Source organism: Falco rusticolus, chromosome 17 (genome assembly GCF_015220075.1).
Source record: "Falco rusticolus isolate bFalRus1 chromosome 17, bFalRus1.pri, whole genome shotgun sequence".
NCBI lineage: Eukaryota > Metazoa > Chordata > Aves > Falconiformes > Falconidae > Falco > Falco rusticolus.
In genome coordinates this window covers 6,111,316-6,135,585 of record NC_051203.1, presented here as the reverse complement: position 1 = coordinate 6,135,585, position 24,270 = coordinate 6,111,316, and the positions used below count along the sequence as shown (strand labels likewise).

At 53.1% G+C, this 24,270-nt stretch overlaps 1 protein-coding gene across 1 annotated transcript; it reads right to left on the bottom strand.

Moving 5' to 3' along the window:
* Nucleotides 1-1,398: 1,398 nt before the first annotated feature.
* On the bottom strand, nucleotides 1,399-17,821 carry C17H6orf132 (chromosome 17 C6orf132 homolog). The gene is made up of 5 exons (XM_037410144.1): nucleotides 17,613-17,821; nucleotides 13,050-13,165; nucleotides 8,406-8,481; nucleotides 5,210-8,063; nucleotides 1,399-4,828 (listed from the first exon to the last, which is right to left on the bottom strand). The coding sequence occupies exons 1-5, from the start codon at nucleotides 17,755-17,757 to the stop codon at nucleotides 4,723-4,725; spliced, it is 3,297 nt and encodes a 1,098-aa protein (XP_037266041.1). The 5' UTR covers nucleotides 17,758-17,821; the 3' UTR covers nucleotides 1,399-4,722.
* Between the last annotated feature and the right edge of the window lie 6,449 nt (nucleotides 17,822-24,270).

The following is a 24,270-nucleotide window of genomic DNA, read 5'->3' as shown; positions in this document are numbered from 1 at the left end:
CTGAAATTAATACCGTTCTTAAATAAATGTGCACCGTATTACTGTTTAATGCTAGGGTACTACGATTCTTCAGCACTGGTGCAAGGCACGCTCTAAGTCCTGTTTATTTTCAGGAAGCTTTTCTTTCCAAAACCTGAAGTAGGGTTTCCATTGTGCATAGCTAAAAATAAAAGCGTCAAATGTCCAGGTATTAAACCCACAGTACGTTCCTCACGTTGCCACCCTGTGAGCAAAATACAAAAGTCGATGGCAAAAAGTACGATGGTGCAAGGTGAAGCCTATATGGACAACAAAGGTCATTACTGATGTATTAATCTTGGTTTTACAATTGCTTAAAGACTTTGTGTGACAATACCAAAAAAAAAAATATAATTTCAGCATCTGGTAAATCTTTGGGCAAGGCTTTGTTTTGCCACAGGAGGGCAGCAGCTGCCAGCTTGACAAGCGCCACGGCAGCATCTGCCCCAACATCTGCACAGTTCTTTAAAAAGTACCTATTCTTTTACCACTTGTGATGGCAAAAGAATCAAGTGTACAAGAGAAACTCAGAAGAGCGACAGCTTATCTAGGAGTCACTCACATTGCGTTAGCTTGGCTCCTAGTTGTACCATTGCTAGCAAGGCTGTATTAGTCCCACGGACATGCAGGCAGCGTGGCAGAAATGCTGGCAATACCACACCAACGTTTGTTGACTTTGTAGTTATCTGCAAAGGAGGTGGAGCGAATTCTCTGGGTTTTGCGGTATGCTCACACCATCTCTGGACTACATGCTGTTCAGGTTTGGGGACACTTCTGTAAATACGTTGTGGCTAGAGGTAAAAGCTTCAAGATACTCATTGCGTACTTTCCTCATAAAAACCTGGTTCTGTAGCCAGAGCTGGATTAAAGAGATGAGAATGTAAATAAGTGTAATTTTTGAGTGGAGAGAATAAGCCACTACGAAGACAAGCCTGCCTTTTATGGTGCTGCTTGCATTGCTCATGCTGCACTTTCAGTTTTAACTACAACATTCTAGTTAGGACTTGCAAATGAATATGCAAGTTTCATTACTAATGAAACACTCAAAACCAAGAACTATTTATAGAAGCAGCACAGGCTGAACTGCACGAGCTCCTTTGCCAGCCTACCTAAGCAGCTGGGTGTGAGGGGTGTTTAGAGTGACAGGGCAGTTAGGGCTAGCTGCCCGTGCATTCCTTGACTGGGCTTCCAAAAACACTTAAAATTGCCAGCTCTCAGCAGAAATTGGACCAAGCCCTAGGAAAGCTGAAATTCAGAGTTGCTGAGGCCAGTTTGAGCTGTTTCCCTGTCCTTTTAATCTTACACGCAAAGATCAGTCTTAACAGCAGACAGACCACTTAAGCCATACTAAAAAAAAAAAAAAGTCAGATCACACATGCAATAAAACAATACGTCCAGACATATTTAATGCAAGAAGGTTCAATGGCACTCATAAATAAGACACTGTTCAACACTTTACAAGTAAAGGTCTCAGTTATACGACATTAGCAGGTACTTTTGAGGAAGAGGCAACTGCAGGGGATGATTTTAAGTTGTATCAAGACTTGAATGACCAAACTGCATCAGAGAGGGTTGATGTGGGAATAATTCCATTGTCAGGCTGCAAGACTGCTGTCAGTGCTAAGGCTATAAGGTTGCTTTGCTCCATCGCTACCCCTTAGTCTCTTCCTCTTCTATTGCTAAATTTATACAGCTGGGAAGGAGCAGGAACGGGAATCAGAGTGCAGTTTATCTATGCGCTATCCTGACAGTCACCTGGCCAAGGAAGAGGGAGCTCTTCCCCATCCCTGCATCCTCGCTCTTCACTAGGGATTTAACTTTCTGTGTAAGCGCTTTGGCTGCCAACCACTCCAACAGTGGTTTCTTTGTAACACAAACAGTTCCCGATGGCCCCAGCATAGATGTCTAGTTGTTACTGAAATAACTAGAATTTTGCTTAAGGCATTCAGGAGCTGCGATAGCCCAAAGTGTTTAAAGAATAGAATAGTTCCATTGCTTAAAACATTCATGCTAATCAGTTTCACAACTGTGAGCCAAGTCCTAGCTGATTTAGTTATAGCTTAGTCCACTGTGCGTTCCCAGAATGGGTGTTCTTTGAATGAATAATGGCTGTTTCATAAAACTGACTTACATTATCATGCTTCTAATATTTAATACAAACAAATACCTGTCTGCTAGAAACAAGACACTCCGCACTACATAACACCAAATTACAACTACATACGAATTGCGTGTCTGGGTGAAATACTAAAAGTGAAATTCAAAGCAAGTTGCCACCCTTGGAGTTTCACATTTTACTTTAAAAAAACCACAACAACCAACCCTAAAAGCAAACAAAAAAAAACCCCAAACACCACCAAACCAAAACCAACTTGTGTTGGGGATACACTTACACTTAGGAGAACTTTTGAGGGGTAAAGTCGCACACACCCACCTCCATTTCTGGGCAAAGTCAATCTTGAAGGCTGAAGTCTCCCAACAAGCCTTTAAATTTAAAACTGCTTTTGAGAATTAATTTGCAGTTATAACTTAATAATTTTTTGGGGAAAAAAAAAGTAACGGGAAATAAAAACAATGAGGTTGCAATATTGTCAGAGAGGCTTTCTCATTGTTTCAAGTTAAGCTGGTGAAGCTTCATCCAATACTAAGACATGACCCTGAAGCCACCCAAGCAGTGTCACAGCTTTGCTTCCATAGGTAAGTAAGAATCCTCGAGATGCTCCTCTTACAGAAAAACTTCCATGTTTTAAGGGCGGGGTGGGGGTGGAAGCTATGCTACATGACACTGGCACACTTAAATACCCAGGGAGTTACTCCATAGTCACTTTTCTCCATAAACATTGTTTAAAAAACAAACACCCAGATATTTAAAATGTGTTATTTCAATACTGGCTGGGGTGAGCATGTCTGGGAATCTTTCAAGTCACTGTGACTTACTGGCATAAAAACGCCATTTCAATTAGCTATTGGACTGATTATGGTACTTGGGTTTTCATTTTATTCACAGCAAAGTAAAGTTCAGAATACTTTGAAGCTGCTGCAATATTGGAAACAGCAGTTAAATTATTAGATAAAGTTGGAAATAACATAAAACGTAGAACTCAATGACATGACATTAATAAAAACTTCTGGAAATTCCACCGTGAAGGAAAATTTATCACTGAATTTTGAGTTGAATTGTAGAGCAAAATCTGCTTATATGCACACATGCATACGTGCATGCAACACAGGATAAGCTGGAGTGGAACTAATGACACTGTATAGTACTGAAAATAGAAAGTGCTTTCCATAAAAATAGACTAATGTCTCAAAGTGCTTTTAGTTTGTCAGTGACTAGAAAACATTCTCTACAAGTTTTTACACTTATCTTACAGTGATTTTCAGCAAGTTTACCTATGAGGAAGATTATATATTTCTAATTTCAGCAAGTTGGCTATTCAAAACTTTGGTCAGCTATTGTGGCACTGTATTGCTTGCTCTGTAGTATGAAATACCTTCTTTAAGGCTACTTGTATCTCCCACCCTGCCCCACAGCCATCATTAGGTCCTTCGGAGAAGCACTGGCGGGAAGCAAGGACAGGCTTGCACGCAGGTCCAGCACCCGGACAAGCACTTAGGGGAACAGCGGGAGCCAGCTGCCTTCGGTGTGCCACTGCAGGCATTCCACGCACCAGCAGCACCTGCAACCACGCTGAAACTTACCTTCTTAGTCCCCCAAAGCAGACAAACTAAAGCCAAGTCTCAGTATAACAGTTCATAAGGACTCTGTGGCTTTGCTTTTAGAGGCGGGGTTTACATAGGCATGAAGTGGCAAGAGACCCCCGAGGAAAGCACCATCAGCACAGCACCTTGGCGAGTCACTGGCACTCACCAGCTGATAAAGGAAAAGAAGGGCTGCTCAATGTCTGAGGTCTCCAAAGTGCTTTACAGGCAGCCATCCAGGCCTCACAGCCTTCTTCCATGAGGAATAATTACCAACAGAAACATTTACAGTGACCAAAAGGTGCAGGAAAGCAAAGGGCCCCCAGAGGAGGGGGCTCAGCCCTTTGCGGCAGAGCTGCCCCCAGCTCGGCAGGACAGGCACCGAGAGCCAGGAGCTGTTTTTAAGGCATCAGCACAACAGATTCGCTCAAGGCTGTTGAAAGAGGTGGGGACAGAAGAGGTTAGGACCTAGACATCCTGAATGCTTTTCTATCCCATTGGCCTCACATTCTTATTTTCAATCCCCTACACGTAGCTATACACCAGCTTGCTTCCATTATGCACAGCTCCCACTTGGTCTCTCCCTACTCCCAACACATGTTGGATTTAAACCAATTAAGAAAACAAACAGAAAACAATCTCTCCAGTGGGGATGCTCTTCAAAGAGAACTAAGGATGCTTTTTGGTTTTCTTAGACCTATCAGGCTGCAATTTTGAAAATAATACAGGGCGGGAGGGAAACAGGAGAAGGAAAACCATGTTTGCTTACGTAACAAGGCAGCAGCCTGACCTCTGTAGTAACTACTCTCCGTGACGGTCCTTTGACAAGAGTCCAAGTCCCAGGTTCACTCCCCGCATTCTGCAGCAGCGGCTTCAAGCAGTGTGTTTGCTGGCTGGGTTGGGACCATCCCTGGTGCCCGTGGAGAAGGAGACGACCAACCCAGGCACCTTCTCACCCCTTCCCAGCTGGATGAAGGCGGCGGAGCAGCCCTGCGGACAAACCTATCGGTGGCCGCTCTGGTAGGCGTAGGAGATGGGCTGTCGTGTCCCAGGCCTGACCGTGAAGGTGTTGGTAGGTCCGCCGTACTGCGAGCTGCCGTGGGCAGGTCTGGAGGGAAAACAGGGAAAGTCACTGAAAGCCAAGGAAACACCCTTTATTGTTGTTCAATATTGCAATTATATATTTTATTTTATTTCTAGTGGAGCAAGGTGACTTTTGTTGCCTCGCATCCCTGTTCAGCAAGATGGGGAGGACACAGCGATGGGCGCCAGGGTCACGGCTGGCACCAGGAAGGAGCCATGCCACAGCCATGGCCCCGGGGCGAGGCGGCGGCAGGAGACCCCGGCTACGAGCCAGCGCAGCCCAGCAGCACCGCGCGAGCCACGGGGCAACAACTTCCCCCAGGCCCCTGCTGCCCAGAGCCCAGCCTGCCTCTTCATCAAGGGGACACAGAACACAGGGAAGGGGTCAGCTCAGGGCGGCACATACCTGCTGGCTGCCACCATGCTGGTGGGTGAGAAATCCCCATTCTGCCCCTTGTACTTGGCATCGGCCCCGGCGCTGCCATACGGCGCTGCTTTCCCAGTGGCATCAATGGACGTCCGCCTGCCCTGCGTGCTCGTGGGGCCGTTCCTGTGGGCAGAGCCAAGGCGGCGGACCCCCTCCCCGGCCGGGGAGCTGTATCCCCCAGGGACGTAGGAGGAGAGGGCACCCGTGCCCCGGGGAGCTGCAGCTGCCCGGGGGTAGGAGCTGTCGGGCTCAGAGACATACAGGCGCTTCTTGATCAGCGGGCGGGGGTTCGGGCAGCGGCTGAAGTAACCGGCAGAGCTGCTGTAATCGGGGTACTGGGGCACAAAGTCCCCGTTCCTCCTGCTCTTCCCCGAGGGCAGCGGGGCGGGCGGCTCATGGCTGCCCCCGTAGCTGCGGCCGTAGCCGGGCCACCTGAAATACCGCGGTGCCTCCGAGCCCCGGCTGCTGTCGGGGAAGCTGGGGCACTTGCGGTTCTCCTGACGTGGGAGAGGTCCCTCGGCCTCGTCCACCTCGTTGCTGAACTCAGGGGGTGGGGGGATGATCCCGTAGTCCAGCGCCGTCTCCCCGTTCTCCTCCTCCCTGGGCACGTCGTGGCGGGCTGGGCCGGTCTGGGTCGGCTGCCCGGCCTCAAAGAGGCCCCGCAGGAGGCTGGAGGCAGAGGCCCGCGGGTGCCCGGCGAGGCTGGGGGGCTGCGCCTCGCCCACTGCCCGCGTGTCCCGGCCCTGCTCCGAGGAGCTGGAGAAGGATGGAACTTTGCTCCGTCCTGACCCCGCTGCAGGCGGCCGGGGCACCACGGTGAAGGAGCAGGGCTTGGACTCATGGCGGTAGAAGCTGGTGGAGGTGGTGTCCGATGAGGCGCTGCCGAGTTTCAGGGGCGGCTTCACCCGCGGCACAGGTCCCACCTCAGCGCCCTGCCGGCCCCGCTGGGCACGCTGCCGGGCTGCCAGGAGCAGCGCCATGGGGGAGCCCCGCTCCACCCGCTCGCCCGTCACGGGGTGGATCAGCACCTCCTCCGGCCCCGCGGCCGAGGCGCTCGGGGGGCTCCGAGCCAGGCTCACGGGGCAGGGCGGTTCAGCCAAGCTGGAGCCACTGGGCTGCTCGGCTGAGCTGGCTCCAGCCCGGTGCACTTTGTACTGGAAGACAGCTGTGTTGGGCTGGGGTGCTGGGCTCTGGGTGGGAGAAATGGGGGGCGTGGGGGAGGTGGGAGCAGGGGGCTCCTCTGCTGGTGCCTGAGGTGGGTCTGAGGGGCTCATGGTGCTGTTGGGGGACCCTGGATCAGGGATCAAGATCTCTGTGGCCTTGCTAACGGCAGGGGTGGGATGGTCCTCGTGCCCCGTCTCATCCTTCTCCACTGCAGCCGCTGGTGCTGGGAGTGGGCTCAGGGATGGTTTTGGCAGCACCGATTCACCTGGGTCTGGGGGGCTCTTCCTCACACGTGGGGTGCTGCCGCCATCCTCGGGGCCCTGCTTCTGGGTGCCGAGCCCCAGGGCAAGCTTCCCTTCTTTCTTCAGCGCCAGCACAGCCTCCAACTCGTTCCTGATTTTAATCACGCTGCGGGTCTGCGTGGTTGGGCTGCTCTCCGGAGCGGGAAGCGCCATGCTGGGAGAGCCCCCCTTGGCACCGGGGGGGCTGCTGGGCACCTCCTTCTTCTCACTCTCCCCTCCCGTGGGCAGCTGCGTGTCCTTCCCGGCGGGTCTCGCAGGTTGGGGCCCACTGAGACTGGGCTCATGGCTGCCAGCGTGGTCAGTACCGCCGTCCGTGGGCCGCGGGGCGGCTGGCTTCTCCAGCGGCCTCTCCTCCCGCCGTGGGGAGCGCAGGAGGGCCGAGAGCTCGTGCCGCAGCCTGCTCAGGTTGCTGGCATCCCTCCAGTCATCCTCACAGATCGGGTAGTCCGGAGGGGGAAGGTCAAGGTCATTTGCAGAGAGAGGTTCGGGCTTTGGAGGAGAGTCTCTCTCAGCTGGTTTTGGCTGGGGAACCTTCTCCGTCTCAGAGCCTGGCAGTGGGGACCGGGGACTGGCAGGATTGGTCCCTTGGCCGAGCCCTGGAGCCAGCTTGGGGCTCAGCGGTGGGGGTGTGGGCACAGCCGGCTTCGCGACAGCCTGACGCAACGGGGAATTTCTTTGCTCGGCTTCTCCTCTTGCGTGAGCTTTGGCCGCGGGTCTTATGGTGAAGCATGGTGGGAGGGGAGGCCGGGCATGAGGCTGCCTGGGGAAGGGCTCCTGCCGGGGCGGCTGGCTCTCCGGCACCGGGATGGAGGAGGACCGGGCTGGGGCCGGGGGAGGCACCTTGAAGGACCTGGGGAAGGTGAGGTGGGGCTCAGGACACTGCTTGGGCTGCAGACTCTCCTTCGGGGTGGGCGCAGCTGGCACCCCAGCCTCAGCATGGCAGAGCGGCCCCTCAGCGTCCGCCTGCCGCGTGTTCAGCACCGTCTCGGACTTCCACTTGGAGATGCCGGTGGCGAAAGGTGCCGGGGCCCAGCTGAGCGGTGAGGCACCCGGTGGGGCTGGTGGGATGAAGTCTGGAGGAGCCGGCGTGCTGGGGGATGACAGGGCAGAGGCCGGAGGCGGCGGCGGTGCCATGGCGGGAGGTGGCGGCACTGTCTCGGGTGGTGGCGGTGGTGGCGGAGGAAGCATTTCGGGTGGTGGTGGGACTGGTGAGGCTGGAGGTGCTGGTGCCATTGGAGGGGGCGGTGGGGGCACCGACGGTGGCGGCGGGATGTCTTCATCCAGGTCATCTCCCTCAAGAGCCTGCAGGTGCAGGTCCCCCACAGAGCTGTACATTCGGTAGTTCCCATTGATCTGGGAGCCAGAGCCTGCAAGGAAGAGCAAGAGCACGGCGGTGTGAGCACCTTCTCCCTCAGCGCTGCGACGGCCGGCATCGCCTCCAGCCAGCTATCCTCCTAGGAAGCCAGTTTATTTTGCTCAGCAGCTGTCTAAAGCCTGCTGAACTGTAACAGCCACTACGCCTCACCCCTTAGAAATGAATTCACTTTCAATGACTTCAAAAAATAATTAAGAGGAGACTCTGTTTTCGCATGAAAATCTCATGATCAGACTGTCTGCTCCAGAGCTCGGTACACATCCTTCCTTCCCCAAGGGCATGGTACTGCCGAGTGCTCAGAGCCGGCCAGGACTCGGCAGAGAAGTTTCCTTACCAAGAGCTGCTTTTTCCTCAAAGTGTTCTGGCACCGACGGCGTTGGCACAGCCACCCCGTGGGATTCTTGGGCATTCTGCAATAGTTCAGAAAAGGGAGCTGTTAGTTTTATGCCCAGGGTATCAGAGCGAAGCGCTGACAAGCCGGCCCTCGCCTGCGCACTGGTAATTTGTCTACACAAGCAGCAGCCTGATGGGATCCAGGGCCATTCCCAAGACCGTGCGGTCCCTGCTGTTGACAGGGTTTAAGGGGATGTGTGAAGTGACAAGGGTTGCACAAGCCATGGATACATCCCCCGCGCTGGCCAGGCGCAGAGGGGCTGGAGAGGAGCACGGCTATTTCGCATCCAAGATTAGGGCTCTCCAGCCCACAATCAGCAGCACCAGTTTCTCACCATTCATGTACCAAGCAAACATAATAGCTCCCACGGGTTTTTGTGGGTATTGCTCTCCAGCAAACACTGCCAGTTCATGCCGCAGTCACGTACGCACCACACTGAAGTCACGGACAGACTTCCAGCTTTTTGGGAAACTGGCACCAGCATAGCTGAACACTCCGGGGAAAACTGCTATTTGTGCGGTTTGTGTTTCACTCTCAATTACTCCCTCCGTGTTCGTGCTGAAAACTCAGCAGTGTATTTAGCTGGTACAGGACCATGCAATTTAGCAGCCTACACATTTGCAAGGATGCTTACAGCTAGGGTACTTTGGATAATTACAGCTACCCATGGTGAGATATTCATGGCACGCTGACTCACCTAGAGTGCTGACCAGGGCTCCTGCCCCGTACACCTGCCAGCAGCAGAAAGCCTCTCCTTTTCTCCGGTGACTCACTGCTAAGATTGCTCTGCAGAGGGGCTGGAGCTGCTCGTGAAATGTACACTAACGCACCCATGTCCAAAAACAAACCGGTGCTGAATCAGGCCGTCAGCACAGATCTAAGTGACTGAGGCAGTGGACTGGACTTTCACATACCAGCGTTGGGAGAGACCCACAGCAAGGAAATTACACTCCATGAGCAGCGCAAGCTCGCAGACCCCATGGGCTGTGGTCAGGGACATCTCGTCCGGTTCCCAGGCTCCGGGGTCCACTCTGTTGTACCCCTGTCCACCCCAGGCAGCCGTTTGCATTAGCTGTTCACAGCCCCTTGTGCAAAGGAAAAGTTATCCGGCCATCAGCCTGCACCGCTCAGTGTGGTGGCTGTCTGCATACAAACGCCTAGATAATGATTGAGCCAGTGTCCCCTGCCTTTCACTGGCATTATCGCTATTTTTACAAGAGATTGCTATAGGATTCCAAAGTCTCCTCAATCAAAGGTCACGCTGGGTTTATACAGCCAGCCCCATGCAGGGCTCAGGCTGCACATTATTGTTACTCACTGCCCTGGGTGTAGCAGGAACACAGGAGCCGCTGGGACAGAGCCGACATTAAGAGCAGCAGCCGGGGCTCCTTCAGAAGAGCCCTGGAATCCCCCAGCTTTTGACAGAATAAGATAATACACATGCCTTGCTTGCAAAGTCCGTCGCCCTGCAGACGACCAAAGACCCCCTATAACCACAGGGGAATGAAGCAGGTATTGGTGAGCCAGGAGAGCACGAGTGGGAATTCGCATCCCTGGGATTGCACAACTGATCAGACAGCTTTGTGCCGATGGATGATGGACAAGCCAAGGTCTGACAGGGCCTTAGGACAGATCTGGTAGTAGCAAAACACGAGGTGAGCCTTACAGCCTCATCTCAGCCCTCTTTACTGGTCCCAACAGATACAGTACGAGGCAGAGGAAAGATCCTTAACTTCAGCTGAAAGCCAGAGGGAAGGCAAAGGCTGACAGAGGCATTTCAAGAGCTGGTAATGAAATTGTGCAGAACAGTGAGATACAAACACCACAAAGAAAAAAACCCCAGCAGTCCCCATTTGCTATGGAAATTCATTGCTGCCAGTCTGCAGGGCACACTGAGGATACCTGCTCATTTACAGGGAAACAAAGATGCCTGAGCGCTGAATTAAAAGCAACAAATGCGTCACATGTTTGGACAGGAGTGGAGAGGGAATGGCAGTCGGAAGAGATCTATGCAAAGCTGGAGGAAACAGTCCACATTTCATAAACGAGTGGTAATTTTGGACATGTCATTCCAACAGGTCCTAAAAACTGGGCAAGCCTGTTTCACACCAAAAATTTCTATTGCAGTTGCTAATGCTCAGCTTCTCTCTCAAAAACCACCCATCCTCACGTCATGAGCTGGCTTCTAAAATGGAAAGCATCTCCAGCACGCTGCCAGTCCCCAGAGATGACTAGAAAGATTGTTTCCCGCTGCTGCGTCTGCTGGGGTGTGACCAGCCCAGCAAACCTCCAGCTGGTTCAGAGCAGGCTGCTGCGCTCCTGGTGTGCCAGGAACCTGCATTTCCAGTTTGCAGTTCCTGAATCAGATTTATGTATGCCGAGGATCCTGTTGGGGGGAGCTTTCACTGTAACCACCGGGAATGGCTTTTCAGTGCTGGAACAGGGTTAGGTACCCCCTGGCCCCAGTGAAGGGGAGCCTGCCTGTGCTCACGGTCCCCAGCTCACCCAGTCTCTCAGGAGCCCATGCTTCCTACCCATCATGTAGACCAGGTCCAAAAAACCGCACCAAAATACAAATGCTTCGCATCCTGGGGTCTCAGAGAGGCCAAGGATCTCTCCGAATATAAAGAGCTACCCCTAAACTCCTTGTTTTGAAGCAGAGCTAAAGCAGATAGGTGGTCAAAGGAATTTATTCCCCCAGGACGCCAAAGTCCTTCCTGCACCTGCAGTGCCTGGGAAGCCGGGTGGGCAGGGGGACACAGTGGTACCCGAGCAGCCCCCTCTCCTGCAATCCCTGCTGCGACTCAGCTCGGGACAGCCAAGGGCCGGGTGATCTGGGGGGAAGCTGCTGGCGCAGGGGGAGCTGCCAGGCACACAAAGCCCAGCGGCCCCGCTGCCGGGCAGGGTGTGTGCGTCCTCCTGACTCACAGCTACCCAGGCAGCTGCTTCTCAGCCTCCCCCCGCGCAGGATGGTGTGGGGGTGGAAAGAAAGGGTTAAGGTGGGAGCTGCTGAACAGCCCAGTGCAGATATGTATGTGACAGCAGAAGTGTCTGTGCCAGATCAAATCATCATCAAACCTAATCAAGGTAATGCAAATATCCAACACAGGCTGGTCCTTAAAAACACTGCTTATTCCTACTAACTTCTTCAGTTAAACCTGCTACACTCGGAAAAGAAGCACAGGTTTGTGAGGGACCCTCACAAAGGCAACCGAGGGGGAAGAGAGCCCCAGGACCAGCTGTGCCTCTGCAGGCAGGAAGCAAGCACCTGGCTAGGGTGACAGCCCTGAGTATTTGTCACAGGGACCTTGGTGCTATTTATTCCTTTGCCACATACACTTCCACTAGTAGTAAAGCACTAGAAAGCTCTAAAAAGACACGAAAGGCCAGTTGCACTCTAAAAACCTGGTGATACGGGGTACCAGCAACAGTTGCACACCCACGCTTGTGCTACTGGAGAGGAGTTTCTCAGGCACTGGTCCTACAGTTACTTGACTCAGATCCCAGACGAGATTTTCACCTGCTGTGATCTTTTGGAAACCATCACAGAGGGCACAACCCCTTTTTAAAGCCTGTATAACCCCATAACTTCCTAATTATGCTCTCAAATAGATATATAAACTCCTGCAGCCCAGTTGTCCTCCCAATGACACCTGCACAACTCCATTAGCTCCTAATTGCACCCAGGTGACAGCAGACCAGCCCATTTTCTGCTGAAGGTGACGGCTGCTCCAAAAGACAGGGTTATACAAGGGAAAACATCCCTCGCTCTCAGAGAGGATTTCCTTGTCAAGACCAAAGGCTTTTAAGTGCTTTAGTGCCTTCAGTGACCTGCATGTGTCCCCACAGATTTAGCTATTGCCACCTCCAGAACACTTCTGAGCAATCGTCCGCTTCACTGTACCCTTCAAGGGATAAGACCTTTGGAAAGGTGTGCTACACCGGGGAGGAAAGCCCGCTCAGCACACCTGGCAGCAGAGCATGGAAGCCTACAAGGAGCACGTGTGGCTCCTGGAGTCCCAGCTGGGTTAAAGCCACCTCCGAGCCCCCTGCGTCCAGCTGCGCTGGCACTTGCTGCTCCAGTCCCTGCACCCGGCTGCTACGGGAGCACTGGCAGCTTTGCAGGGAACGGTTTCCCTCACCCAGAGATTGAAAAATCAGACTCTGCACAAACACCTCCTGCATTGCCTCCTCATTCCTCTGCTGTAAACAGGACACAGTTTTGCTATTGCTCTCTCCAGCAACATGCCTGATCCAGAGAGAGATATGACAGTAGCGGTTAGATAAAATGCAGTGCAAGCCAGATCTATCATCTACACGCTCAGCAATTTTTTTTTTTAATTGAAAATGCAAGTCTGATGATGCTTACGTCTCTCGCCTGAGCACCTCGCCTATGTCCAACACAAGCCTTGAACTCAAATCACCTCCTAATCCCTCGTATCCAGCATTATTATAGAGTGGTTTTGCTTTTCATTTATTTTCTTCCCTCAGGTAGGGGATGAGAGCAGCAGCCAGCCTGGCTGGTTCTGGGCACCAGTTACACACGCTGCTGTACCAAATCCCAGCGGCGAGCTGGATACTCACAAGGGGTAAGAAAGTCAGCAGTGGCCGGACTCTCGGACGAGGTTTAAGCGTTGCTGTGCCAGAGTCAGTCATCGTCCCAAAGCGATTGTCACCATAATACACTTCAATCACATCACCTGAGGGGAAGAGAAGACTGTTAGCAGCACTGCATCTGAGGCAACAGGAAAAATAACATGGGACAGATTTGGAGGAGTAGCTGGGTGTTTTGGAGCCGAGCTGGAGATGGAGGGCAGGGGGAAGTCCCAGGTGTGCAGGACCCCCGGGCAGGTGCTGTCACACCCCTGCGAGGCACAGGGAGCCTCCCTAGAGCTCCACATGCTCTAGTTTAATGAGCACAGACGTCAAAGCCTGTTCTGAAAGGCTTATTTCCAAGAGTAGCCAACTTAAACTTACCTCAAGAGGGTCAACAGTTAGCACAAGCACTCAGTGCACTCCCCACCCAGATTACATGTAGGGAGGGAAAAAGCTTCAGAAGTGACCGGATCGTCTCTTTATAGTGCCGCGAGGCTCTGACTCCCAGGAGAGCCGGCCTGGGTCCAGGGCAGGTGCCCACAGAAGTGACAAACCAGCTTGTAAGCTTGGGCAGAATCTGACCTTGGCTGAGCCGTCAGCGGCTGGAATTGAGGGGGGAGGCAACAGCAGAGCCTGACCACCAACCACACCAGCTGGAGGGAGAGAGCTCCTGCCCTTCCTCACCTGCCTCCCTCATTAAAGGACAGAGTTAATTACAGGTTCGTCACTCAGCCCTATCGTGACAACAGGGCCCTGTCACTTATGCAGCGGAGAGGGACAGCAGAGGCGTCCCTGACCCCTGGCTTGTGCTGAGCAGCAGCGGGGCGAGCGGAGGGAACGGCTCACTGCACCGCTCGGGGACAGCAATGCGGATGGGACGTGCGGGGGCTGCCCAGGGAGGTTTTTCCCCTCCGCGTTTTGCTGCCATCGGCTGAGGGCAGCAGGAGGGGGCTGCCACAGCCGCTCTCCCTGCTGCGGAGGGACACCGCCAGCGCCCACAGCATCCTCATGCATGCTGCTGGAACAACTGGTTTCTGACCCCCGTTGCAATTGGTATGGGGGGGCAAACCGTGCTTGTCACAACACTTTCACACTTCAGCCTGCCTTACGGAGAAACGCTCTGAATGTCTTCCCACAAAACACTGCTATGAATGGAGACGCTACGGCAGGAAGCAGTCGCAGAGCCTTGGTGTTACAAGCAGGAGAAGCCATCGGGTTCTCTGGGTTCCCAGCCCTGTGCTTTTACCTTGAACCACACCTTTTGGGCCGGTTTATTTCTGACAGTGAATAAAGCTCATAAAATTAGTTTAATTACGTTCTTTGTGTCTGATTAACAGCATGAATTAACAAGCAGAAGCACTGAAGCATGTAAACCCCACCTTGGCTGGAAGGAGATACACAAATAATTTGTAGCCAAGGAGACCAACATTAAAGAAAAAACAAGGTTTGAGGAGGAAGGGGGAAAAGCAAGAAAAATGGCTGTGATCAGAGAGCAAACTGCAGGAGTGTCCCCACCTAACAGACTGCGATAGTGGTTTCAGTGAGAAGGAAGAAGCAAACAGCCTCCCTCTCTTCCCCAAAACACAAACACCAAGAAGTTGGTGGGTTCTTTCCCCACCCTCCCTAAAAGCTGTTTTTGAAGAGCTGTGTTTGAAAGCACAGTCCTCAAACCTGACCCCATGTGAAAGTGTGAAGTACAGAAACTGTTTCTGTCAAGTATCGTACAGCAATTAAAAGCCAAGGAGCAGAAAGGTGAAGGTTGTATAAGCTCCGCATGCAGGCAAAGGGGCTGGGCTGCATTTCTGAGCCTCCAAAACCCAAAGGCAGCGCTTGCCAAAGCAGGGCTGCTGCCTGGGGCACCAGCTGTGCCCCAGAGTCCCTGACCGAGACTGTGCAAGTAACTGGTTACTGCCCCAGCCAGTGTCCCCGCTCCCTCCCACGTGCCCCTGCTCCCACACAGCCCCTCGCTGGCCCGAAGCACTGCCTGTGCCCTCCACACACTGCCAGACCCGATGACTGGGGTCCCCAACCCATCACGGACTGCCATGGCATGTAGCTGTGGTGGTCACCAAGTCTCTGCCCTCCTTGGCCAGGCACAGATCAGGCAAGCAGCTCCCAGGGAAACAGAGCTTTACACCAAGTTTAGTGAAGGGGGAAAAAAAAAAAAAAAAAAAAAAAAGGAGGAAGGCAAATGGTTCTGTGAGTGTTCCCACAGAAAAGCACTTGCATGAACACCTGGAATGAAGAACCTGACCACGCCAGGGGCTGGGCATGAGCTACCACAGCCTCTGCTGAAGGTATGGTTTGAAGGCAAATGAATTCCACACAGCCTTGAAAAATGCCACTGAGTCCAGCAAGCATGCAAGCTTTTCCTTTCTCCCACCCACTACACCACAAGTTACCCTGGGATACACCCAGGAGTATCCATCATGCTATCACTGTCCATACGGTCAGTCATGGCATCCTCTCCTTTATCCCAAACTTCTCCCACTACACAGGATTCTTTAAAAAAATGACATTTTCTTCAGCTTTCAAAATACTAGTTAGCCTGCACTTCACTTAGTGTGGTCCTACCAACAGTTTAACCCTTCCCTGCCTGTGAGGGGCCCAAGCACAGAGGAGCTGCTGGAGTCGCGAGGACAGCAGAGATGTCAGCAAATGATTGCTTTTGCATAACCCCCTGGGTGACCCCACGTTCGGCGAGAAAGCAGCAAGGATTAAGGCTAATGCAACATGAGAGTTTGAATTCAGACAGCTCTGTGGAGCGGCGATAGAGTAGTTCAGAAACTTGAAAGTTTTCTATTAAACAAGACACTAGGTAAACTCAGTGAGAAACTGGATTAAAGATCACAAGGTCTTTGATCCTAGATTACTAAGCATCGCTAACCTGAATGCATTTAATTAAAGTAAAATGAAGTGCTTGTAGTTGTGTTTTCTTTGCTAGATAAACAGGACTTGCCTGCTAAGAGCCTGTCACCAGTAAGACCTGTGCTCTACCAGCTTCGTTTCCTGGAAGGAGGGATCGGGAAACACACCCTCGGAGGCTGTCAGAAGCCGCTGGCCCTGGCTATGCTTTGGCCACTTTTTGACATTCAGCCCGTCTCGGAGACATTAGTGTCCTCTCAGTCATGGGAAATAAAATAAGCAATCTGCAACACAAGTAATGGAACTTCTTCCTACTCCGGTGTTGCATCACCTGGAGTAGGTGTAGCAGGTTTGACGCTGGGATATCCACAGCTCACAGCGAGGAGAGGAGGCGGCATCAGTCACTATATTCAGGAATCTCTGAGTCAGTGACATGCAAACCTACACCCATTCCACATTGCCTAACTTGTGTTTACTTTGTATGAAAAACTAAGGTGGGGATTAGCAGAAGCAATGGACTCCTTTTGGCAGTGGCGGTGGCATGAAGCTATGCAGCCAATGTTCAAGAAACATGGCCAGGGACGAGGCTTCACTAGGTAAGGCCGTGGCACCGTGGAAATCAAGGCACAATAAAGCTGCCCCTTGGACTGCTTAGCTGCGAGCGTGCCATTCCCCGTTCGCCACAACCAGCCCACACCGCAGCACGCGTTACTCCAAACGCGGTCACTCAGCTTCGGTGTGTCACCCTACCCTACACAAATTAAATTAATGATATAAAAGCCGAGAGGATGCTAAGGAGTGATTCAACAGCTTTGCTTTATGCTCAGATTTCAAGGACTCCTGGCTTTCACTTTGCAAACTGATCCGCACAGCAGTTCCCCACACCTGAAAGGAATGCCTTTGTACTGCAATTGCAGCCACGGAAATCAGGCTTGTAATAAGCAGGCACAGCGACTTTTTTTTTTCTCTCTTTCTTTTTAAATCCAAACCACATCAGAGAGAGGCTTGAATCCTCCTCAGATTTACAACAGTTAGAAATCAGCAGTTTTTCTTTGGTGTTTGAGAGTTGCATGAAACTCTCCGTCACATTTTCATTTTATCTCGGTTTCACCAGCTTGGCCTTCAGGGTGTAACCACCTCGCAAGAGCTTCCGTGGCCAATGCTCCCCATCGAACAGCCCAGCGAGCAGCGCTTCCCTTCTCCAGCTTGTAAAGTGTTTGTTGGAGTCTCACAGCCACCAAACTTTACCCACCAAGCGCTATCTTTTATCTGCCTGGCTCCATTACTATTAATTTGGCTCCCTCCTACATGAGCCTCCAGGGCACAGTATTGCAATTAAAACCACAAAGAAATACAAATAAATCCTGAGGAATATGCAACCCGCAACTCCCCCTTCGCGCACCGGCCTTCAAGAAACAGGTTTACAAGTAAATAACCCCAACCTGGGCAGGAGCAGATCTAACATGGCGTGGGAAAGCGTTGTGGAAGCGAGAAAAAACAACGGCTTCGCAAGTACTTAGCGGCCTGAAACTGTTCCTCGGTCAAGTTTCGCCCCCCGCTCCGCAGCCGAACGCGGGTCGCAGCTGGAGCGCGCGGCCCCCGCGCCCCCCGCCCGGTGCTTCCCGGCTGGGCGGGCAACGCGCCCCCGCCCCCCCGGGTCCCCCCGCCGCCCCCCCGGACACTGACCGGTGCCACCCGCGCTGTCCGAGGTCACCTCCTGCGTGAGGCTCCAGGGCGGGTTGGTGGCGAAGAGGGAGGCGGCGGCGGGGCTGGCGTGGCGCTTGCCGAAGAGGCGGCTGAAGGTGCCCTGCACGGAGTGATGCTTCTTCATCCTGGCAGAGCCCCCGCCGCGCTCCCAGCCGGGCACCCCCGCCGCGGGGAGCGGGGCCGGGGCCGCCGGGGGTGGGGCGGGGCGGGGCGGGAGCCACCCCCGGCCCCTCCCTCCGCCCCGGTGCCTCCCGCCCCGGTGCCTCCTCCCGCCGCCCCGGTGCCTCCCCCCGCAGCGTCCCAGCCCGAGGGGCTTCTCGCAGCGCCCCCCGCCGCGGGCCCGAGGCGAGAGGCCCGGGGGTCGGCGGGCCCGCGGGGTGCAGGCAGCGTCTGGTCCCTCCGACAAACCCCCCAGCACCGGCCGTCGACCCTCGCCAGTTGCCTGTCCAGCGAGCGCCTGGGCCTGGGCGGCTGGAGCTCTCGCCTTCCCCCGGGTTTACCCCTTTGCTCACCTGCCCCTGTGGTGCTGACCTGGGGCTCGCGCTGCCCCCAGACTCTGCCGACCCGCTCGCAGGGCGCGTTGGGACCCAGAGCCCCTCTCTGGGACCTGCGGGTGTCCTGGCGATACAGGGAAACCTCAGCCGGAGCCGGGGGGAGCTGAAGTGTAATCCTTTCCCCCTGCCCTCTCTATGCTAGGAAGCAAATTACCGCTGAGTTTTTTGGAAGCGTCTTACTAAGCACCAAAGTCCCCGTCCTCTATGTGGATGAGCCCCCCCGCAGATCTGTACCAGCTTCCACGGGACCAGACACTGCCAGAAACATCCCCCTCCCCAACACGACCCCCGTGTTATTAGGGCTTGGGGCATTTTGTGATGCAAAGCTCGAAGGCGGTGGGACTTGACCCCAAATCATTTCTTGTTTCAGGTACAAAAGCTAGTGTCTAGCATTGCCAAGGATTTTCTGTGTCATACAAGTAAAAAAGGAGAGTTAATGAGTAACATTGATTATTAATAAATGCTGGGAGTTCTGGAGAACTTTAAACCCAAAATAGCTGTCAAAACATTAACTTGGCAATGAGCTCACGGGTAAGTTCATCCTATCTAATAGCTATTCTATTTCCACCACATTTTGAGAGTCAAAATGATATAGATTTCTTTTTTTCAGTGATAAGTATCACTTATTTAATCACTTTGAAACTACCTTTTCACAACCTTTTTTTGCCACAAAGTATAGGTAGGGCAGCACATTAACTCAACCATGAACAATGCAAAATGAGCACTGTTATGATATTTCAAAAGGAAAATCTAATCACGGCATAAATTGTCAGGCAGCACTTAAATAAAGTGAATTGACATGAATGGCAACTGGGGAAAGAAAAAGAGAGTTAAAATGTACCACGTGGATTCAATCCTGTGCTTGTAGTACTGGGGTTATAATTATTTACGACATTTTTCAGAGAATTTAGCCTGATCTGCAGACGTGCAGCTCCATCCAGCGGGTCAGACACCTTTTCCCACTCTGGAGCAGGGAGGCTCCACAGCCTGCGCCCGGCTCCTGCTGCTGCTCCCAAGATCCGCTCTAGGAGCAGCGGGTGATGCCGAAGGGACAGCTCTGTGCCGTGCACACGGCCTGCAATTAGTGTGGCTCGCGCCCTTTCTGACAGTTATCTTAACTGCTGTTTGCATGAGACAGGGAGAGGAAAAGATCCTGCAAACGCTTGCACGAGCGTGACTCCTGCATGCCCTGGGCTCATTGCACAGGGAGCACGCTGCAGGGACCTGCCGTCGTGCTTTAGCCGAGATCGCAGGGCAAGGGATAGTGCTGCCTGCAGATAGGAGTGGTAATAGGATGGAAAATGGGAAAGTGCATCCCTCCTGAGACCAGTGCTGGAGCCAGCTCTTCACGGGAACCCACCTCACTGAGCCCCAGGCATTTAACAAAAATTCACTGGCACCTCTCAAAAGCAGAAATCAGATGAACTGGACCCACTCACTTCTGGAAAGACAAAGGACACAATATCTTCACGAGACGGCCAAGACATACGTGCTTGCTGGTATTCACAGCCTTTGACTGAAAAAATTGGACAGGAAATACAGAGAGACAAAGTCAAGGAAAAGAAGAGGGACTATTTTAAGAAAAGAAGCCAATAAACTCCCATGGAATGAGAAAGCCAGGGCTCGTGCGCGAAGGTGTCCCACAAAATGTCATTACACCAAAGAGACTTCAAAGAGGCCGCAGGGCTGCAGCGATGCTCTGTGGGAACAGGCAAGTGTGATTCAGCTCCCTGAGGATTGCTCCGAGGTGCTGCTCTGCCCCAGGGGCAGGGGGGACTGCAGCGCAGCACCTGCGGGCGCAGGGGCGGTGAGCTGTGCCTGTGCCACCCTGCAACGATGGTGGTGTCTCACCCTGGGTGGTGAGCGTAGGAAAACATCCCTCACAACATGAAGGCATGCGTGTTTTGAGGTGGTTACCCCAGTGAACACAAGCTGCTAAACAATTCTGCAAGAGCTTATATGCACACTCCCATTTATTTGTTCCAGCTGAAAAATATTTGTTCTTTACCTTCCACCTCCCAGTAAAGCACGGACTTCCCCCCCAGAAGGCCAGAAAAAGCTCAGGACTAGCAAGAAGAACGTGCTAGGTATGCTGCTGGGCAGGCTGGCTTCTGCCAAGTGCAAACTCAAAAGAGGCGGAAAAGATGCCCGGTTTGGTGGCACGGCTGTATTTTTAAGCGAGGACGACTGCCACCCACCGTGATCTCCTGAGTGACAGAGGCCACACAGCTAAACGGACCAGTGGACCGGGCTGGGCACAAAGCATGGGAAAGCACTTGGCAGATGGCCAGCAGATTTTATGGCATAGAAATAGCCATGTGAGCACTGCTCTGATGTAACACACCGCAGTGTGAGGCTGCTTTTGATCCTAATACGGGTAAACACCCCAGAACAATCTGCCTTTGCATCAGCGTGAGGAGCTGCACCCTGCGGATGCAGATCGTTCCCTGCCGCGCTCACAGGTGTGTGAAGGGCTTGTGCAGCACAGCTCCCTGGCCAGACCCAAAGGAGGGGGGGACACACGGGAGGAGAAACCCTCAAGAGTGGCTGCAGAACCGCAAACTGCACCTGTGGAAAGGGAAACGGCTCCTGTCCTTGGGGGGTGGGGGTCTGCACTGCCAAGGCCACATTTTGGTGGGGGTGGTAGGGCCAGCAGAGCAGCCCGCAGCCGCCTCAGCTGTGCTGCGTGGTCCCGTGGGCCAGGAGAAACAGCACCCTCGTCTCCATGGCTGAGCCCCTGCGCTCCTCTGCACCCTCTGCCTGAGCAGCCCTGCCCAGCCTGGGCACCCCAGTGACACCCCTGTTGTCACAATGGTCCTGATGGCCAGCACTGTCCACGCCGGCAGTGCTGCCTCCAGCCTCCGCACCATACAGCCCCCCGTGCTGGGGTCCTCACCGGGGACATGACCACGCAGGTGGGAGCCTGGGGCTCACAGTTTGGCAGGAGGGACTCCCGCTTGCCATGTCCCTGTGGGCAAGGGGCTGGAAGACCCTTGGTGGCCAGGACAAAAGGGTCTTGATGGTGTTGGTGTGATGCGTCATCCCTCCCCTGCTGTGCAAATCCCGGTTGCACCGACAACAGCTGGCCTTGCCCCTGTGGCCACTTACACCTCCGAGCAAACCGCATGTGGTAGCCCCGGGATGGCTCTGCGGGGACAAGCGAGGAGCTGCAGGAGTGGGGACTCGCTATGGAGCGAGGGGCTGGCAGCAGCGCAGGGACAGGGCAGGCAGTGCTGGTGGCCAGGCAGGGCTTCAGCAGCCGCCCGGGGGAACGCTTCGTCTGCGGCGGGTGTCTGAGCCCTTCTGCTGTCGTGATTAATGGAGGCAGCCTTCCCTCTGTGACTCCACCTGTGAGGATCCTCTCTGAGAGACAACAGACAATTTGGGAGGGATTAGAGGTCTCTAAATGTGTGTCGGGATGCAATAGGATTATGTGGGACTTGTAATTCAGGCACGGAGCTCCGGCAGTGCCATAAATAGCACTGTGGACACTGAGCTGGTGCTTCCCCTCAAAGGCAGCGATCACGTAAGCAGGTGCACTCACCCGGGCACAAAGGGTGTTTCTGCCAAGCTTTAGACACCCCAGAGGATGAGCGGGAACCCCCAGGGCAGATAAACCCCATGGCAAGAGCAAAACCCAAAGCTCAGCACTCCCTGGCACGGTGTCCTGCCCATCACTGGAAATTACTGTCAGCCCTCTTATCACCAAGCGCATGCAGGGCTAGCACATCTCGAAAGCATCTACGTGACTTAGCAGCTGGGTTTTCAAAGTAACTACGGCCCCACCTCTGCACCCCAAGCGCGTTGCTTTAATAACATCAACGCCTCCCTGCTGGGTGGGTGCAGTTGCAGCAGCGCAGTCATGTGTGTACTTGTCTCTTATCTTCCAAAGCAAGAAAAACCATGAGCTGTAATCTTGCGTGGATGTGAATATAATAATTTCTGAACAAATCTACATGTGTTCAGAGCGGGGATACACAAACCACCATGAAACGACTGTAGTGGTACAAAATCTGCTCTTCAGGAGTCAAAATCCCATTATTTTATCCCCCGTGTTAAAAATGGGCTGACGTTTCCTTGCAGCAGCGACTGCTGAAATAATGCTTGTCCTGAGCTCCAGCGACAGAGGCTTTCAAGCACCTGGCAGGTGGCTGTGCTGGGGAAATGAATGACAAAAAGCGGTGGTGAACCTGTGGGGATCTGGTAATTTCCCTCAAAGGCTTTAAGGAGATTTCTAAGTGGCGGGTGTCCCCCTCCTAATAGGTTTAGGAGCCCGAGTTCAGAGCCAGCTACAGGGAACAGAAATAGAGCACCAAGTAAGCCAGAGCATCACGGAAACTAGGAAACCTCTTTACAAAGTTAAAAATAAAGCCAGACAGCAAAGTGTTTATTTAGGACAAGAGTAAAGTAGCTAATTGCTGGGGGAAGAGCCCGTTTCCATTAGCACAGAGGTGTCACCAGTGAAAACAAGATAACTGAGTCACAGTTAAATAACAGCAGCAGAAGTACTTTCCCAGTCGAGCACAGCCTCGGAGCAGCCATGGGTGACAGGTCAGCCCCGTGTGTGTCCCGGGGCAGGCATCCACACCACCTCCCCCGCAAAGGGGTCATGCAAAGGCACAGGCAAAACCTACTGGTTCTGCAGTCCCTGGTCCCCCGTGCCGTGCATACAGGTGACAGCACTGACTTTGCTCCAAGACATCAGAAATGTGACCCAACTGATGATGAGGAAGAGCTTGTGTCGTAAGATTCAACAACGCCGCTTTTCCCTTCACATTTCTGGCAGGGTGCAAAACCCACTTAGAGATTCGGTAAGAGCAATGAGTGCAGCAATACGAGGCACAGGGTGGTGTTAGGTATCAGCAGAGGGACCTGGAGCCTGCTGAGCTGATGCCCCAGGCTGTGTTTGTTAAGGGTCAGTGTTACGTTTCTGTCATCCCCGGTACGCCCCATTGCGTCCTGTGGGTCAGACTGGGTTGACCCATTTTCACGGCTGGTTTGCCATGGCTGTGGTTTGGTGAAGCATTAACAAGGAGCATGTATTGCTGTCATTCAGAGCTCTTATAATTGAGATGCTGACTGGGGACCGGGGCTCCCCTGTGCCAAACACAGAAGGAAAACGTAGTAGCCCCTAAAAGTGGTAACAGGGTGAGCCAGGTCAGACTGACAGCAGGAGCACCAGAAACTGGGCAGGACTTCATATTGACTCTGCACTGTTACAAATAACCAGCTGAAATGCAAGTCGAGAGAATCAAAGCCCTTAAGCCTCCTCATGTGCATTCCTTCAATATGTATTGTCACTAAATAGTTTCCATATTTCCAGTACATCATTTGATTTTAACCTCACTTTCTCTTTAAGTAACACCATCTTAAATTTTTTAGCTAAAAAAAAATGTAAACCCCTGACTTCTCAGCATTTATACTGTGTATTAACTGCCCCTGCAGCAAGTGTAGGCAGGCTGGCACTCCCTAACTCTCCTGGTTTGTTTAACTTGCCGCTTTCTGGTCACCAGTATGCAACTCTTGGGTCGGGGCCTTAAGCACTGATAACGATGGCAAAGTGTGGGGGGCAATTGCAATGCATTTGTCTGGTTCTTTTGCTCCACAGGTGACTAAAACACCAGAAGCCCCTGGCAAAGACCGCAAGAGACCAAAGGGAATGGAGGAGACCAAAGCAATGCAGGAGGTTTCCCACGTGCTGCCCATCCCAACGAGCCAGCAGTGTCCAGCACGTCACCACCAGGACCAGCCTTTGGCCACTCGCTTCATTCCTTTTGTTGCCCATTTCTGGGGCCGACAGCCCAGCTTCTTCGAGTTTCTCTTCTACAAACCAAGTTGCTCCAACTCGTACAGCCCCTTCTACACTGCACAGAAACCAACCTGCGGGTACCGCTACTGCTGCGACACCGATCACACCAGGAAGGTGATGGATGTCTCGAGTGCAAACGTTGTGAAATGGAGACCCGTTTGTGGGCACAAAGCCGTAGGCGAGAGCCATAAAGCCCAAGCAATGAAACCAGTGACCACTGTGACTTCAGCTTCCCACTGAGTGTCCGAGTTAGGACCGCAGTGAGCATGTGAGC

Bases quoted from the DNA above. Each gene is read 5' to 3' on its own strand.
- C17H6orf132 (XM_037410144.1), bottom strand. From the start codon at position 17,757: ATGAAGAAGCATCACTCCGTGCAGGGCACCTTCAGCCGCCTCTTCGGC. The intron at 8,064-8,405 runs GTAAGGAAACTT...TCTTCCTTGCAG, and splicing joins TGAGGAAAAAGCAGCTCTTG to GCTCTGGCTCCCAGATCAAT. The intron at 4,829-5,209 runs GTATGTGCCGCC...TTTTCCCTCCAG, and splicing joins AGCATGGTGGCAGCCAGCAG to ACCTGCCCACGGCAGCTCGC.